At 39.2% G+C, this 18275-nt stretch overlaps 1 protein-coding gene across 1 annotated transcript; it reads left to right on the top strand.

Moving 5' to 3' along the window:
* The first annotated feature begins 4675 nt into the window (after positions 1 to 4675).
* On the top strand, positions 4676 to 18005 carry LOC127498146 (histone acetyltransferase p300-like). Its single transcript, XM_051867141.1, has 10 exons — positions 4676 to 8281; positions 8375 to 8557; positions 8758 to 8865; positions 8959 to 9141; positions 9341 to 9448; positions 9542 to 9724; positions 9925 to 10032; positions 10126 to 10308; positions 10501 to 10632; positions 17997 to 18005. Exons 1-10 carry the CDS (start codon positions 7769 to 7771, stop codon positions 18003 to 18005), a joined length of 1710 nt encoding a protein of 569 aa, XP_051723101.1. The 5' UTR covers positions 4676 to 7768.
* The last annotated feature ends 270 nt before the right edge of the window (positions 18006 to 18275 follow it).

The following is an 18275-nucleotide window of genomic DNA, read 5'->3' as shown; positions in this document are numbered from 1 at the left end:
TCTGTTTGTTTGTTTTATATAATATAATATTATTTGTTTATATATGTAATATTGTATAGTTACTGTACACACATATCTGCAAAAAAAATCTATTCAAACAGTAATCTATTCATACTAAATGCATGAATTTACTTCAAGCTTCATATTTCTATTAGCCATGATGACAAAACACACATTGCGAACTGCATGCTTTCAATCACAATTCGTTATCGATTAGTGAAGGCGGGATAGGCGGAATCGTGCTGAATGACACAGACCAGAAGTATAGCAAGCCAAAAGGGTCAGAATTACGCTATAGATTAATCGCATTTACAGTCAAACACTGTCAAATGCGGCATTTTAAACAGTATTTGCGCAGTACAAACGGCGTAAAAAAAAATGCGCGAAAATACGTCAATGACGCTGTATTTGGCAGCGTTTTGGTATGCATGAAAAGCACCGCTTTTTACGTCGTCCATCTTGCCATATGACGCCGTAAAAAACGCCGTTTTGGTTGCACAGCGTGCGCGTCTTTTACGGCGTTTTGCTTATAGTATAATGAGTCACGCCCACTGATTTCCACAGCCAGTAGGTTTGAACGATTTACACCCAATCAATGGTACACTGAGTCAGACCAGACCAATTCAGCACGGATCATTTTAGCCAAAGGAGTGCCTATGAATTGATAGGATATGTACAATAGCCTATAACTTTGTGGATCTTTTCATCTAACATTAAACATATTAATTAAAGATCGCACCTCTTTGTCTTAATGCAATTGCTAAGATTTCATGTTCAGCAATACCTACCCCATTCTATGTATTCAACTTATTACCCAGATACTTTTCAGGCTAGTAAAAAAAAAACTGAACACTAGTTTTAAGTAATATTTCCATAACTAGAAATTGTCCCTAGTATAACAGAAGCGAGATAGTGTTTAAAAGTTGTGCAACATATCATGTGGTAGCCTAGTTGATAGCCTGCTTGTTAAAGTGCCAGACTCCCAATCCGCATCGATCGCTGGTGTGGTCCGCTCTTAGCAGGTCTGGTTTGAAAGACTGTATTTGCTATGTTAAAGAAATAAAAAGAGCCTAATCTTTTTTTTGCGAGCTGATTTTTACGATATCCACCTTGTTTTGTTTATCTATTAAAATATTGTAGAATTTGGTGTTTCAGTTACATTGTCAATATTAGAAAATAGAACGTCGTAGTAATTATTTTTTATATGATAAACATATTCAAAGCATGATTCAAAGGCCATCGAAAGACAACATCCAGCTGATTAAGCTATATCATGATATAGAACTCATTTGAAATGTGCAATCCCAAAAAAATAATGTTATAAAAAAAAAACTAACGTTATATATTTCCATTAAGAAAACTTTCCTGGCTAACCAAAAACAAAATTTAAAAAAGAACGTTTTGGGAACCAAAAACCAACATTCTGGGAACAAAAATTAACGTTCAGGGAACGTTCTGGCAACCAAAAATTGTTAGCTGGGGAGACGGTGTCATCCACCACTTGGTTAGTTGCTGGGTGAAGAGGATGACCTCATCCAGGAGTACAAAATAAGTATCAAGAACAGTTAGCCTAAAAGCATCATGAGTTGATCGTGGAGACCATTGTTGCTAATTGGTGCTAACGCTATTTACGATGCTTTTGAGAAATGCACCCCTGGATGCATTTTGTACCCACATGTTTTGTTAAAACCTTAAACATATCAACATAGCTAATGCTGGAAAAATTTTCAAGATAAAATACATGTTTGTTTTATAGTGTAAGAATGGAGATGTGCAGCAATATCTCCTACAGCACATAGCCTTCTGAACATTTTTGTCTGCAATGAGGAGGATCAGCATTGTTTTGGAGGGCCAGCAAGTCGTGTTTGCAATCTGGCTAAAACCTGTGCGATTCTTCTTGGACTCACTCACACAGTTCCTGAGTTTCGGTTCATTTAAGAGACGCGCTCCATTTCATGTGCAACACAGTTGATCGCGCCGGCGCCTCCATGTCATGATTAGGCTTATTTTGTCTGCTATATTTGCTTCTTATTTATATTGGTTGGTGAAACATTGATTAAAATTAAGATACAATTTATACAAAACAAAATTCATTTTAAAGAAAGGCTTTCTACAAAACAAAACTTTATGAAGTGGTCAAAATCATGTCTGACCCATTCAATGTCTCTCGACATATTGCGCACCTTATGAACCTATCTTATTCATGTTACATTGTATTCATTAAATAGCATTCATATATTTTGCCATATCCAATATATTTTTGTAACATAAAGACTAAAATATTTTTGCTCTTTCGATCGTCCAGTTTAGAGTAAAACAAATGACTTGAAAAAAGTCCACCATTTGTGGGAGAAGTTCAGTCTGAACAAAGCTGTTAAAGGGTTAGTTCGCCCAAAAATGAAAATAATGTCATTTATTACTCACCCTCATGCCATTCCACACCCGTAAGACCTTCGTTAATCTTCGAAACACAAATTAAGATATTTTTGTTGGAATTCGATGGCTCAGTGAGGCCTCCATAGCCAGCAATGACATTTCCTCTCTCAAGATCCATTAATAAGTACTAAAAACATATTTAAATCAGTTTATGTGAGTACAGTGGTTCAATATTAATATTATAAAGCGACGAGAATATTTTTGGTGCACCAAAAAAAACAAAATAATGACTTATATAGTGATGTCTGATTTCAAAACGCTGCTTCAGGAAGCTTCGGAGCATTATGAATCAGCGTGTCGAATCATGATTCGGATCACGTTTCAAACCGCCAAACTGCTGAAATCACGTGACTTTGGTGCTCCGAACCGCTGATTCGACACACTGATTCATAATGCTCTGAAGTTTCCTGACGCAGTGTTTTGAAATCGGACATCACTATTTAAGTTGTTTTTTTTGTTTTTTGTTTTTTTTTGGTGCACCAAAAATATTCTGGTCGCTTTATAATATTAATACTGAACCACTGTACTCACATGAACTGATTTAAATATGTTTTTAGTAATGATTATGTTTTAGTTTTTAGTAATGGATCTTGAGAGAGGAAATGTCATTGTTGTCTATGCAGGCCTCACTGAGCCATCGGATTTCAACAAAAATATCTTAATTTGTGTTCCGAAGATTAGCGAAGGTCTTACAGGTGTGGAACGCCATGAGGGTGAGTAATAAATGACATTATTTTCATTTTTGGGTGAACTAACCCTTTAACCGAATTTTGAAAGATAATGCAAAATAATTTCCATAATTTTAAAAGATAAAACATAAGGTTTCTGGTCTATGACAAGGTCGGCCTGATCTTTGGTCGGACAAAGACTGACTGTGAAGGGAGAACTTACAGTGACTCAAACAAGATGATTAATGACGTGCACCTGAACGGAATGAACTTATAATGAGGAGTGGGAGAACTGAACAACGTTGACAAATGTAAACAAACTGAAAGTTCATGGTGACAAAGAATGAATATAACTGTGATAATAATATTAGTAGGCCTATGGGTTTCAATGTGTCTGAAGCTCCAAACTATAGGCTAATTTTGCTACACCTTACTGTGTCTGCTTTTTTCCTGATTAATCTGCTTGCTTGACACTGCTCTCAAAGTCTCGAATTCAACATGAATTCAGAACTTGAAAATGTCTGAATTTCATGTTGTGGGATTAGCCTATATTAATTTATACATCGATCAACGTCATTTTGATGGTGTTTATCAACCACGACACACCTACCATTGCAGGAGGAAGCTCGCCTTACTTGTGAGCCCCGCAGTGTCAATTTTTAGTTTCCCGTTGTGACAGTGGAACACTCAAGTTTACTTTAATATTCTAATCGAATCACAACAAACTATAGGCTATATCATTGAAAAGGTATAGCCTACAAGTCTCAGATATAGATGATAAAGAGGTGCGATCTTTAATTCATATGTTTAATGTTAGTTGAGATGAAAATATCCAAAAAGTTATAGGCTATTGTACATAAATATATCCTATCAATTCATAGGCACTCCTTTATGGCTAAAATGATCCGTGCTGAACTGGTCTGGTCTGACTCAGTTTACCATTGATTGGGTGAAAACCGTTCAAACCTACTGGCTGTGGAAATCAGTGGGCGTGACTTATTATACTATGGCTGCGTCCGAAAACATAGGTAGCTGACTTGCTGCCTCATCAAGCAATGACTTGTAAGGCAGCGTCGGACAGACTTCTGAGGCAGTGTAACAGTTTAATGATCTACCGCAATATAGTGCGAGCTTTGGTGAGAACTAAACAAATATTTAATTACTACAGTAGTAATTTCTCGCTAGAAATGACATCAAAAGTGGAAAATGTTGGTCAAAAATGTACATTTACTCAAACTGGCCAGCAAACGCAACTTTCGGACGCCATCTTTATTTTTCTAGCGCAACAGTGACAGAATGAAAAGCACAGGATTGTGGGATATCAAAGGCAGCTAAGGATACATCTATGCTGCCTTGAAAAATCGAACAGATGAAGGTATCTAAGGAAACAGGAAGTGAAGCTAACATTAGATTCGGACGTGCCTTGATGCCTTCCTATCTTGAAATGTGTCCTCTGAAGGCAGCATTTTCCAGTTTTCGGACGCAACCTATAAAAGACGCGCTCTGTGCAACCAAAACGGCATTTTTTACAGCGTCATATGGCAAGATGGACGGCATAAATAGCAGCGCTTTTCATGCACACTAAAACGCTAAATGCATTTTCAAATCCACATTGAATTTCGCTACATTCATTGCGGGACATTTAATGAAAATGCAATTGCAAGTGTCTTAACTGTGAGTACAAATGCAATTAAGAAAAAAAACATTTAAAGTCCCCGTGAACCGGAAGTTGCAAACGACTTTTCTCCAGTGTTGTGACGTATTTCCAAGTGAAACGGAATATTGAATAGAGGGCAGGGTTTTATTTTAGCGCTCCTCCTCTCCATCTCTCGCTCATAGCAGACTAACGGTCGGAGGGGAGTGGTTTAAGCGTTTTCAACCCAAGCTGTCAAACTGATGTCATTAAAGAAGGGGCACCGTTGCAGAGGGGAGGAGCATTTTCAGATTTTTATTAAATATTACGAAGCCAAACAATTTTTTTGTGTGGATTGACTTGCACGGATGAATTGTTCACCACAAAACTAGCAATTTGAGCTAACAAAATAAATAAGGTCAAATTGTGTGTACTTTAAATGATCATTTTGCTACAATTTTTGCTTGAACATGTTAAACATATATAATCATTTCTGTAATACATTTTAATTTTAATTTTGCAACTTATAAAGCGTTGAAATATATGTTTAAATTATATGTTAAAACTATGTTAGGAAATAGCAAATGTAAATTATATTGTTAAATTTGAATGATCATTTTGCTCCGAACATTGCACATATGGTATGGAAAATGTAAATTCAAATACAGAAATGCATTGCCATTTTACATATTGCATTGCCATTTTGCATATTACATTTCAAATTGAAATTTGCTACACATATGCTCCCATAAGCATCCATTGACATCCATTCAAAAAACGGCCTCTGGTCTCCTTCCCTGCGTACCGCCAGAGCAGGGTTGCCAGTTTTTCATAACAAAACCCGCTCAATTGCTCCTCAAACTTGCCCAAAACTAGCCCAGTCGCATTTCAGGGGGGTCCCACGGTAAAATTCGCGTTCCAGGGACTATATCGCGTTATTTTGGATTGATTCAACCCGCTGCAACAGCCCGCGGAATTGGGCTACTTTTACACTGTTGCCACGGGTTCAAAAGTCAGTTGAAATTACGTCACAGTTATTAACATCGTACATCTATCGATTTTATTAATTAATTTATTTTAATTTGATGTGCATTTAAACGCTATCACACTGACATTAAATTGCAAATAAAGTAATTAAATTAATAAATAATAAATTAAAATACACATCTGTGAGGGTGTTTCCAGGCTGGGGATCAAGTGCCTGCTCACTCTGTATTTTTTTGGGAAGATCATATGTGAACAAAAGTGGTCAATGTGAAAAATATGGGGAAATTCATGTTTTTTTCTGTAAGTGTTTAAAATTCTTCTAACATTTAATGGAACGTAGTTTTGATCGCAATATTTTTTCTTCCACCCACATTTGCATTGTCGACTGTAAGATTGGAAATTTATTTTCTTGTGCCCTGAAATATATTTTTAAATGTATTTTCTTGCCCCTGAAATACATTTTTAAGTATATGAAGGTTGAAACAAAATATATTTTCAGTTTCAAAAATATATTTCATCGAACTTCACTGTTTACCTCATATATTAAAATTATATTTCAAATATATTTTGGCCAGATAAACATTTTTTTCCGTCTGGTTGCTGTAGTGCAGAAACATTGTATCTCTGAATTTCGTAATTTCTTATTTATTTCTTTTCATAAATCTTAGCGGTCATCCTTTACGTCTCTCTGTGGGTTTTGAAATATTTATTTAACCAGTGAAAAGTTTTAAAATGAGCTTGTGACTAAACCTCGTAACTACATTGGCTCTTCAAACTGTCAGTCAAACCTCACAACTCCACACGCCTCTATGGTAAAAGAAGTGCTACACGCCGTTTGAAGAGAGATCTCTGCTTGTTTACAATATTAGGGTAAGTAAACAACTGTTTGAATAAGTACAGCGCTTTCTTTACTCAAAAAACACTATATGTAAAAACTCATGTTTTATGTGTTTGAGGAGCAGAGAAGAGTGTCTTGCATTTGTCACCGAGTCATAGCCAGTCTTAAATAGTCTCTGTGTTGCGCTCATTAATTAAAAATACTTAGTCACTCTTTGTATTTGTATTGCATGTTCAATTTTAATCTAACGAAACAGCGTAGGTCTCCAACTCTTTATCTATTCTTGTGTTCCACTGTGACGTTACTGTGATCGCCGCATTCCTCAGAACGTTCGATGAGTATAAGCTTGAGTGCAGAGCCAGTTTTCCTTTTGTAGCGAGTCGGCGAGTATTCGTAAGTATGCTCTTTACACAGGGATTGGGGATCTGAATTTTAATCTTTTTATAACTCTGAGAAGAATCTGCTGAAACAGTGGAATGTTATTTCTATTTACTGTACATTTAGATAAATAAATAGGCATGCAGTGGTGGTTTGTGTGGAAATGGGAGGCTGATATCTAAATCAATAATGATCAAAAGAAAAAATTGATAACTTGATCATTTATGTTTCACTGACCAACCGATTGCAGATCTGATGACACACTGAAGTGATAGTGAAAGCTGATATGTGTAGTTTCTATTTGGGCGTAATAGAAAAATTTTATATACTTTTGCTCTCAGCCTCCCTTCACTTTTCTGATGGACCACCACTGGGCATACACTGTAGGCCTGTACTTTTTATACATGGGTATACTTTGTTTTCCACGTTCTGCTCATTCTCAATCTCGTGCATAGTTATGTCCGCACGGCTATTAACAGATGGATGAGTTTGACATATGCACACTACAATTGCTTATTTATACTCTACCAGATGTCAAAGGGCAGCACTGAATGTTGTCAATATTCTTGTGTCTTAACATTCACCTAGCGTATGCGCAGTTGTACACACACCATCAGTGCAAACACCTTCTGATGATGAAAATTGCAGAACGCAGATGACATAAGTATACTTTGGGCTTAAAACAACAAGCTTTCAGGTTCTTATACTGTATGTTGTTTACTCATCTTATTTCTTCCCTTTCTCTTTCTTTCATAGTTTCACAGTTACAGATTGCATATAGTCATTTCTAGATCACTTTTCACCATCACATCAAACATCTATTGGAGTATGTCAACCATGCCCAGTATTTATTCTGATGAGCTCATCACGGCCCTTGCTGCGGGGAAGTGGTGGGCGATGGTGGAAGTTTCATCCCCTATATCTGAGGAGCCTGAGTATGGGGGCCACATCTCTGGCCAGTGGGGGGATTTAGTGGAGGCACAACAAACTTCGTGCCCCACATCCCTGGTCTTCAGTGATACATCTGAGAAGGCCCAGAGAAGGTCCCAGCACTCAGGCTTCTCAGATGCAACACGGAAGACCATAAAGCAGTCAAGGCAGAAGATTGCTCAGGGAGGACCTGTCCCTGCCAGGTCCAAACAGGTAGCACCTGTGCCCGCCAATTCTGTGAAAGGGGACCTCTCTTCATCCCTGGTCTTCAGTGACGCATCCGAGCAGGCCCCAAACTCAGATGCAATGCTGAAGAACATGGAGCAGCAGAGAAGGCGGAGAAAGAAAAAGCCACAGGTAGCACCTGTGCCTGATGGGTCCCCACATGGGACACCTGTGGCTGCTCCAAAGGTGCTTGCAAGCTACCCACATAGAGCATTCTAAGAAGCGAAGCACTCATTTAACATGTGCAGCATTACAATACTATATCTGTTCCCTCAACAGGACAATGTAGGTCTGCGTCAGGCACCTCCACAAAAACTATGTGTGGAAATTGACAACCTAAATGAAAAGACGCAGCAGCTGAATCTTAATCTGGAGAGTCACAACCATCAAGCTCCTCAGAGGAAACCGAGAATTCGGAGCAGCCTTCGGCGCGGGTCCCAGCTGAGCCGGAAAAAAGCATCGGTAAGACCCTCCTATCCTCAGTTTTACTTAGATTTAAAAAATGAAACAGTGTCAGAATTTAATCTGGGATGGCAATCATATCCTTTTCAATTCAACCCCTTCATATTGAAATGGTAGAATCAATTTGTCTTTAAATTTACTTTAAGGATCACTCATTAAATTTGGTCATCATTACATGATTATGTCTGTTCCTTCAACAGGACAATGCAGGTGTGGACCCAAAAGGTGTGCCGGTGCATTCGGGGACCTCAGAGGGAGCACCCGTGCCTGATGGGTCCCCACATGGGACACCTGTGGCTGCTCCAAAGGTGCTCACAGGCTACCCACGTAGAGCATTCTAAGAAGCAAAGCACTCATTTAACATGTGCAGCATTACAATACTATATCTGTTCCCTCAACAGGACAATGTAGGTCTGCGTCAGGCACCTCCACAAAAACTATGTGTGGAAACTGACAACCTAAATGAAAAGACGCAGCAGCTGAATTTTAATCTGGAGAGCCACAACCATCAAGCTCCTCAGAGGAAACCGAGAATTCGGAGCAGCCTTCGGCGCGGGTCCCAGCTGAGAGGGAAAAAAGCATCGGTTAGACCCTCCTATCTCTCAGTTTTACTTAATTAAAAAATGAAACAGTGTCAGAATTTAATCTGGGATGACAATCATATCCTTTTCAATTCGACCCCTTCATATTGAAATGGTAGAATCAATTTGTCTTTAAATTTACTTGAAGGATCACTCATTAAATTTGGTCAGCATTACATGATTATGTCTGTTCCTTTAACAGGACAATGCAGGTGTGGACCCAAAAGGTGTGTCGGTGCATTCAGGGACCCCAGAGGGAGCACCCGTACCTGATGGATCCCCACATGGGACACCTGTGGCTGCTCCAAAGGTGATCACAGGCTACCCACGTAGAGCATTCTAAGAAGCGAAGCACTCATTTAACATGTGCAGCATTACAATACTATATCTGTTCCCTCAACAGGACAATGTAGGTCTGCGTCAGGCACCTCCACAAAAACTTTGTGTGGAAACTGACAACCTAAATGAAAAGACGCAGCAGCTGAATTTTAATCTGGAGAGCCACAACCATCAAGCTCCTCAGAGGAAACCAAGAATTCGGAGCAGCCTTCGGCGCGGGTCCCAGCTGAGCCGGAAAAAAGCATCGGTAAGACCCTCCTATCCTCAGTTTTACTTAGATTTAAAAAATTAAACAGTGTCAGAATTTAATCTGGGATGGCAACCATATCCTTTTCAATTCAACCCCTTCATATTGAAATGGTAGAATCAATTTGTCTTTAAATTTACTTTAAGGATCACTCATTAAATTTGGTCAGCATTACATGATTATGTCTGTTCCTTCAACAGGACAATGCAGGTGTAGACCCAAAAGGTGTGCCAGTGCATTCGGGGACCCCAGAGGGAGCACCCGTGCCTGATGGGTCCCCACATGGGACACCTGTGGCTGCTCCAAAGGTGCTCGCAGGCTACCCACATAGAGCATTCCAAGAAGCGAAGCACTCATTTAACATGTGCAGCATTACAATAGTATATCTGTTCCCTCAACAGGACAATGTAGGTCTGCGTCGGGCACCTCCACAAAAACTATGTGTGGAAACTGACAACCTAAATGAAAAGACGCAGCAGCTGAATTTTAATCTGGAGACCCACAGCCAGCAAGCTCCTCAGACGAAACCGAGAATTCGGAGCAGCCTTTGGCGTGGGTCCCAGCTGAGCCGGAAAAGAGCATTGGTTAGACCCTCCTACCTCTCAATTTTACTTAGATTTAGAAATTAGACACTTTAATATGGGCCTATAATCATATCCTTTTCAATTCAACCCCTTCATATTGACATGATAGAAGCAATTTGTCTTTAGATTTTCTTTAAGGATCACTCATTAAATTTGGTCAGCATTACATGATTATGTCTGTTCCTTCAACAGGACAATGCCGGTGTGGACCAGTCACCCCCACAAAAAAAACAGCGCATGGCAATTGAAGTCAAGGCCCAACAGTCAGAGCAAGGCAGCTTAGAGCAAATGGATAATTTATGTAGCATGTTGACAAAGTTTTGTGTAATTTCAAATATTTAATATTTATAATATTTAATATTTATGTGAATGTTTCTATATTCAATAAATTTTTTTAAAAAATATTGTTGTTTTTTTTTATTTAGTACACATTAATTAACACTGGTGTTATATAAACTGATAACTTTCAGGGGGTCCCCTGATAAAATTTGCATTCCAGGGACTAAATATCACGTTATTTTGGGGCGATTCAACCCGCGGACATGAAAAACAACCCAGGGCAACAGTGTAAAAGTAGCTCAATTCCGTGGGAAAACCGCGGACTTGGCAACACTGTTAGTAATGCACACCTAGCCGCTTAATAATGAACCGACTCGCTCTGAGACCCTGAAAACACTTGTTATTACAAGTTGCGATTCACTTTGAAACACGCAATGTATATATTTATATAATTATATTGCAGCTTTTACGATTCGAAAATCGCATTTTGTGTGTGTATGTGTCGTTTAACTTAAACGTAAATTCAGCTGCAGCCAAGCGACTTGGGCACGACCCACAAATGTGTTTTTTGATTTAGAGGGTCGTGACATTATTGTGAATTGGTAGTACTAGTTCCTGAATATTTTAACTCATATATCCATGTTAAATATCTTTTTGTGAGTTAATATGTTAAAGGCACAGTATGTAATTTTCACCCTAGAGGTCGCTTATTCAAAACAAAGGCGTAGCTTGATGATGCAGTGCAACGAGTGTGGAATCATTGTTGTTTTCACCTCCACAACCAGCCGATGGCAAACAATAGGTTACTGTCGTAACCCCGATTCTCTGAAACATCGAGTGGAGAGATCCACCTATGGGAAGGGCATCCGTACCTGACCTCTGCAGAAGCATCCAGTTGCACCAAGTCTGGCTAGACAGAAGCACGCAGCCAATGCCAGGTAAGGCCCCATCCCCTTACCTGAGAGCATGTATGGGCTGCACACGCCTCTATTCTCCAGTAAGTATATCCGCTTCTTGTGCGGCAAGCGGGGCAAAGCTAGTGGATCTCTCCACTCTATGTTTAAGTGAACCGGGGTTACGACAGTAACCTATTGTTCTCTTTTATCATCTCGTGTTCGAGATCCACCTATGGGAGATGGACAGCTCCCCGATTGCCCAATACACTCACAGTGAGTTCTGTAAGCCAGAGAAGGACGGCTATGAAGACCCCACCCCTAAAAAAGAATGTGCTACCGAGGTTCTGGTGACACCCACAAACATATAAGGAGACACCCAGCTGGCAGCAGAACAGATGTCCTGCAGTGACACACCCCTGAACAAGGCCCAAGAGGTGGCTAAGCCCCTTGTGGAATGAGCTCTGATGTTTCCTGGGGGCTGCGCTCCCATCGATTCATATGCCACACAAGCCAATGTGAGACGCATTGCTTAAATATGGGACTCCCCTTGTGAGGGGGCGACCATGAAATAAAGAGCTGGTCGCTCGTCCGGAAAGCACTGGTCTGTAATGCAAGGACAGGACACAGAGCATTCAGCCTCTGATCCTCCACGGAGGAAAAAGGTGAAGGGTGAAAAGCGGACTGCTCCAACACCTCCGATGTGAACGCAGGGAAGCTCTTAAGCATAAAGGACAGTTTATGTTAAAGAAAAACCTTATCTCTACTAAGAGAGAATTTAGTGCACAAGGAATGAACCGAGAATGCATGCAGCTCACTGACACATTTAGCTGAAGCCAAGGCCAAGAGCAAAGATGTCTTGAAGGACAGCAACTTTAAGGAAATACTTCCCAGGGGCTCAAAAGAGTATCAAGACAGAGCCTCCAGCACCATAGAGAGGTCCCATTCAGGAACAGTTCTCCTGATGACTGGCAAAGAACGACAGGCAGCCTTCATAAATCTGCGAATTTGAGGATGCTGCCTGACCGTTGAGCTCTCAAAGCCCACATGACAGGCAGTAATAGCCGTCAGGTAGACCTTAATAGTGGAAAAAGACCTGCCTTTATCCATCAGGTCTTGTAAGAAACACAAAATATTAGGAACTGAGCACTGATATGATGTGAGACCATGCCCATCACACCACCCTTCAAACACTTGCCACAACCATATAAAGGCCGTGTAGAAACGGCACTGGCATTCTGTATAGTAGCAACCACACACGGGGGACGCCCTTACGTGTTTAAGTTTGTCTTCTCACGGGCCAGGCCCAGAGAGCCACCCTGTCTGGGTGTGGGTGATAAATCTTCCTGTTCGCTTGAGATAATAGATCTGTGCGGAGGGAGAGTGAGCCACGGCTGGGCATATAACAGAAACAGAGGGATTATCTCTGCCAGCCATAGTGATTTGGGCCACCAGGGTGTTATCAGAATGAGAGACAGGCCCTTCTCTCTCACCCTGGCCAGTGTGGGAATTATCAGGCATAAGGGAGGAAAAGCATACAGCAGCACTTTGGGCCATGGGTGGGCCAGTGCGTCTACCCAAAGGGGGGCGTCCACATTATAGCGAGGAGAACATAGGACAATGTGTGTTTTCGCACGAGGCGAATAGATCAACGGTTGCCTGTCCGAATCTCATCCATACTATGCCCACTATCTGAGGGGGGAGGAGCCAATCTCCGTAGAGTGGGTCCCCTGGTCGATAGAAGGTCTGCGTGCCTCTGTTCAGAATACTGTTCAGAATCCCCCAGAGGGATTCCTTGTGCGTAAAAGTCTGCGATCCTCCAGTGGCGCAGAGCTGCTGTGCAGGCGCGCATCACACGCAGCGAGCGGCAGAGATCGCGTAACGGGCTGAAATGTAGTAACAAAACCCATTTCATGAATGCTCTCGTTCTCAGAAGCCCCAGAGGCAAAACCTGCAGTCTGAGACATGTGCGATTATTGCACTTTCGCTCCCTCTCTAAACTATGACAATTCATTAGAGAGAGAACACGCTCTTGAGAGAGACGCGCTCGCATGGAGACTGAGAAACCCCAGAAAATCACACTCTGACTGGGTGTAAAATTGCTGTTGTTCACATTTACCCTGAACCCAAAAGATGTGATGTGTATGAGCACACAGCAGGTGTCTTGCAACACTCTTTCGACTCGGCTATGATGAGCCAGTCGTCTATGTATGTCAAAATCCGCAGACCTGACATTCTCAGTGAAGCTAAGCCTGCCTCCACACACAAACAAGTCTGAGGGCCGAGTGAGAACCCGAGAGGAAGAACTGTGAATTCGTAGCATGAGCCTGGATAGGCGAAACGAAGAAACATTCTGTGTGGTGGATAAATGCTTATGTGGAAAAAAGCATCTTTCAGAGCAATCGATGTGAACCAATCGTTCTGTGTTACTGAATGAGAGAGAACACAGTGGGTTAACATTCTGAAATCATGTTTCCTCAAATGTTTGTTCAACACCGAGATCCAGAAAAGGACGAAGACCGTCATAATGGGAATTAGACAATGCATCAATTTTTAGTCAAGATCTTAAGTATTGATAATGCAAGAGGTGAGCACTCTGTAAAGTCTCCTCCAGCACATCCCAAAGTCTTTCAATTAATTTAAGGTCTGGATTCAGAGGTGCCAATTCATATGTGAAAATGATTCTTTATGCTCCTTCCTAACCATTCTTTCACAATTTGAGCCTGATGAATCTTGACATTGTCATCCTGGAATATGGCCACGATGTGTCTTCCTACATTGTTTAAGAAATGAAAAGCTACACACTTCATCAATTAGGGTTAAAAGAACTGTTGCCAAACATATAGCATGCTAGAAACATAATCACTGCAATAATGATCCAATCATAGACTCTTAAGCATGTGCCTATTTAAATCCAAACAGTGATTTGTTTTTTGTTTTTTTTTGTTTTTTGGGTTGGGCAGTGTATATAACTGCCTTTTAAATTTTAGAATGTTGGTTCCTCACATGAGGATAATCATAGGAGGTCCATGACATCTAAAAGATTGAAAACCCAATCCAAAGGCAAATACTAATTGTATCGGCGGTGTAGTAGCCTACTGTAAACTTAACCTTAATCAAAATTTTGATATGACAGATATCGAGTATTTAATACAAAATAATTATTTTATGTTATAGTACAGCGTTAAAATTTAAATATTAGCCTAATATTTACATTTTAATTTCTTCATTTACAGATGTTGAAGAGAATGTGAAATATGTCCATAAAAACTTGAAACACTCTCGGTCCGGATATGAACTGTGATCCACATTGCGAGTGTTGTTAAACTCATTGCGGTGTTCAGCGCAGAAGTATACACATGTGAAATGTTTTTACAGACAGTTTCCGTACATGTTGGTAGGCAGCCAAAAAAAAGCAACTTGCACTGACATATCTTAAAATATGTTAGTGCCATTGTTTTCTCTCTCTCTCTCTCTCTCTCTTTTTTCCAAAGCACATTTTAAAAAGATACTTAAATGTCCTAATTGAATTAAGGCCTAATCCTGGTTTAATGTGAAACGGGCCCAAAAGTCTGGAATATGCTACACTGTATAAAATTATTTACTGGTTTCAGTATAAAGTAAACTGGTTGCCTTAAAATTTTGAGTTCACTGAAACTCAAAATTTGAGTTAGCAAAGACAGACACTTTGTTGATCCAACTAATATTTTGTTCTAAAATTTAAAGATTATTTAACTTAAATTTTGTTGTCATAGCTTAAATATTGAGTTAAATATTGCAAAGGTAACAAGCAATCATTCAAATTTAAGTTCACTCAACTTTAATACTCAACTATAAATCCATAATTTTAAAGCATTAGTGAGAGTGCAGAAAAGAAGAGTTCATTTGCAAAACCAGTTAACTCCATTTTTAATAATTCTCACACATCATGTTTTTTTTTTATTATTATTATTATTGTGCATTCCAAGTAATATCAATCAAACTGCAGTTGGGTTGTTTTGATTAAGTAATGATAACTCCAGAAAATACAGGTAAATTAAAAAATGGAAGTTCATTGAAAGTATGTTTTTTATATATATTAAAAGTTTTTTTTTTTTTTTAGCAAAAGCAGATTACTCCAACAGTCGTTTTTTGGCAAAAGCAGATAACTCCACATTTCATGTTTCAGAGTTAAACAAAACCAAGTAATTTCTATCGCATTCACATCTGTACATCTATAGGTGCTAAATTGCATTTGAGTACAACAATTTATCCTCAAGACAAAGAGAAAATGTGGTTTTACCTTCAAAAGCCCTCATTTTGGGAGCTAATTAAAGAACATTAGCTTTGCAAATTGGGGCAAAATTGCGTTTGCTGTGTCATTTTTATAATCACTGCCATTACCAATAATTACTGCAGCAGACGCATTGAGATGCAGGACAGTGGCTCTGGGAACAGGCCTGTACCCTCATTCTCTTAGCAAAACACTCCCCCTAGTGCCTCCAAACATGATCATTTAACCAAAATCAACACTGTTCCTAAACATTGAGCACAGCAATCATCCCAGTACTCCTTTCTCACTTGACTTTATATTATGCTTTCATCTGAATTTGCTGAGCTTCTCATTGACTGCAATGTGAGTCATCTTGTCTACCTTTACTGACTGATGGTGTGGGGTTTCCACACCATTAACATGCTTAGCTATTGCCCTTTCGTTGTGGTTTAAAGAGCAACCAGAGCTTGTCAGAACAGCTGCTTAGAGTCCTGTGAGGTGAGCTGATCAGAGACAACATTTCGCCATCATGGTTAGTCAGGAACGACAATGCCGGAATACCAAGTGTCTGACAAAATGGAAGTGGGATTTTAGATGTTCCTTTCCACAAAGTGAAATGTTGTGCAGCCTTTTTATTTATTAGCTATTCATTAGCAGCAGAATTAGATGCTGAATGCACAATTCATTCAAACGTAAATTAAGAAAATTAAGAGGGCAATGAAATTAAATGGTTCTGTCAATTTGTGTGATGTTCCATAGTGTTCCATTTGGTGTTCCATGCAAATGTTGCTGATTTTCCAAGTATGCATCTTTGTGACAAGTAGTCATTTATATTAAGAGTGACATTTGTAATAGATTGTAAGTCCACAGCTGTAAAATCATTTAAGTATTGATAATGCATTTGCATATTCTTTTTACTTTTAGACAACTGTATATCTATTATAAAACAGATAGTTCCTGCCCTTGATTCTGATTGGTTGAGCCGCGTTCGAAGCCGTTGTAAAATTCGCGAAAACATACAGCTGACCGCATTACATAAGTATCGCTGCGCCACTGAGTGTCTTAACAACCACTCTTAGCAACGTAAACATGTTTGTTCTCAATTGATTTTGTTCATTAAAGCTTACTGCAGTATGTAGAAGAGTATTGTGAGAGATATCGAGTGACCGAGTGTATTACCTGCATTCAGCATTTTCTTTCAGGTCAGTCTTATGTTCATAATAAAAAATCTGTTTGATCTTGTCCTTTTAACATATAATAGGGTTTCCTGTGCCCTGCTGATACTGACAGCTCTAGTCAAAGAATTTGTCATTTGTTCCGTGTTCACAACAAGTTTCATTATAAAAGTCTTGCGACTGAGTGACTCCATGCCGCCATCTAATGGCGTAATAAATGTAACTTCTGTTGCTGTTCACGGTCAGGGACTATTTTTTGCAGCGGAAGAAAAGCTTTTAATGATTTTACTTAATGAAAGTTGCATTAATACAGAGTTTTTGGCTTTAATATTTGTATTGTGTGGTAACCGTTTTATAAAAGCAATAAGCCCCGTGAAGCAGTGAATTTATAACAGCTAAGGAGGTTTTTTTCTAACAACGCCCCTTAGCTGTTATAAATTCACTGTAAACCATGGCTTCTCTGGGCTTGTTGCTTTATATTATGTATTGGTGGTATATTTGTGGGTTAGAGATAGGATTACGACTGTATGTATATATACACACACACACTTTTTTGAAATAATATATTAAATATGTCATATTATTAATATTATACTATATATAATTTTTAAGTATTTCATATATTATATTAAATATATTTTGAAATACATTTAATATATATTCTCATTCTTATTAATTCTCAATACGTAAATTTTCATTTTAGACTAATATATTGTGAGACCATATGCATCTTTTCCAACCTGTTTCTCTATAGCTCAACTCTCCGTTTTTTAAATGCCTGTCTTTTTTTGTTCAGCTACTATAGTGTATCTCTACTTTGTAGTTTAAGCTTTCAGACACTTTATACTCAACCGAGTGTTTGAAATGTCACTGAGTGCTATACTTTCCAACACAATTTAAGCCTTCCAAAGGTCACTCTATTCAATGGCCTGTGCATTCTGTAAATTTGTTTCTTTTGTTTTTCTTTTTTTTCTTTCGCTTTGGTTGTGAGGGATATGACAGAGAAAATGGTTTTGTCTCATCACACAAACTCTTCTCCCGTCGTGCCAGAGTAACTCGGTGAGCTCTGTGCTTGTGTTCTCTCATGAGCGACGCTGATGGCTGTAGCTAGAAGACATGTTTCTCTTTTTTATTTCCTGCCTTTCCAAGCGACACAACGATAATGTCAAAGTACAAAGTAGAATTTGTGCACTCTGAGTGCTGTGACAGGAGACACCATAAATTCGGCTTTGTTTGCTAACGCGTAAATCACAGCTCGCCTATCTTATAGAGTTGTTTTGTGAAACTATCATATGTAAAGATTGGTTGGCAATGTGGCATAGTGGTTTATCTGTCAACATATGAGCAGTTGTGCTCAGGAGGATGCTG

This window comes from Ctenopharyngodon idella, chromosome 17, assembly GCF_019924925.1.
Source record: "Ctenopharyngodon idella isolate HZGC_01 chromosome 17, HZGC01, whole genome shotgun sequence".
Classification (NCBI taxonomy): domain Eukaryota; kingdom Metazoa; phylum Chordata; class Actinopteri; order Cypriniformes; family Xenocyprididae; genus Ctenopharyngodon; species Ctenopharyngodon idella.
Note: the sequence above shows the minus strand (reverse complement) of the source record. Positions and strands in the feature narration are given on the sequence as shown.

Coding starts and splice junctions, on each gene's coding strand:
- LOC127498146 (XM_051867141.1), top strand. CDS start 7,769: ATGTCAACCATGCCCAGTATTTATTCTGATGAGCTCATCACGGCCCTT. Junction 10,033..10,125: donor CACCTGTGGCTGCTCCAAAG/GTGCTCGCAGGC, acceptor TTCCCTCAACAG/GACAATGTAGGTCTGCGTCG. Junction 10,309..10,500: donor TGAGCCGGAAAAGAGCATTG/GTTAGACCCTCC, acceptor TTCCTTCAACAG/GACAATGCCGGTGTGGACCA.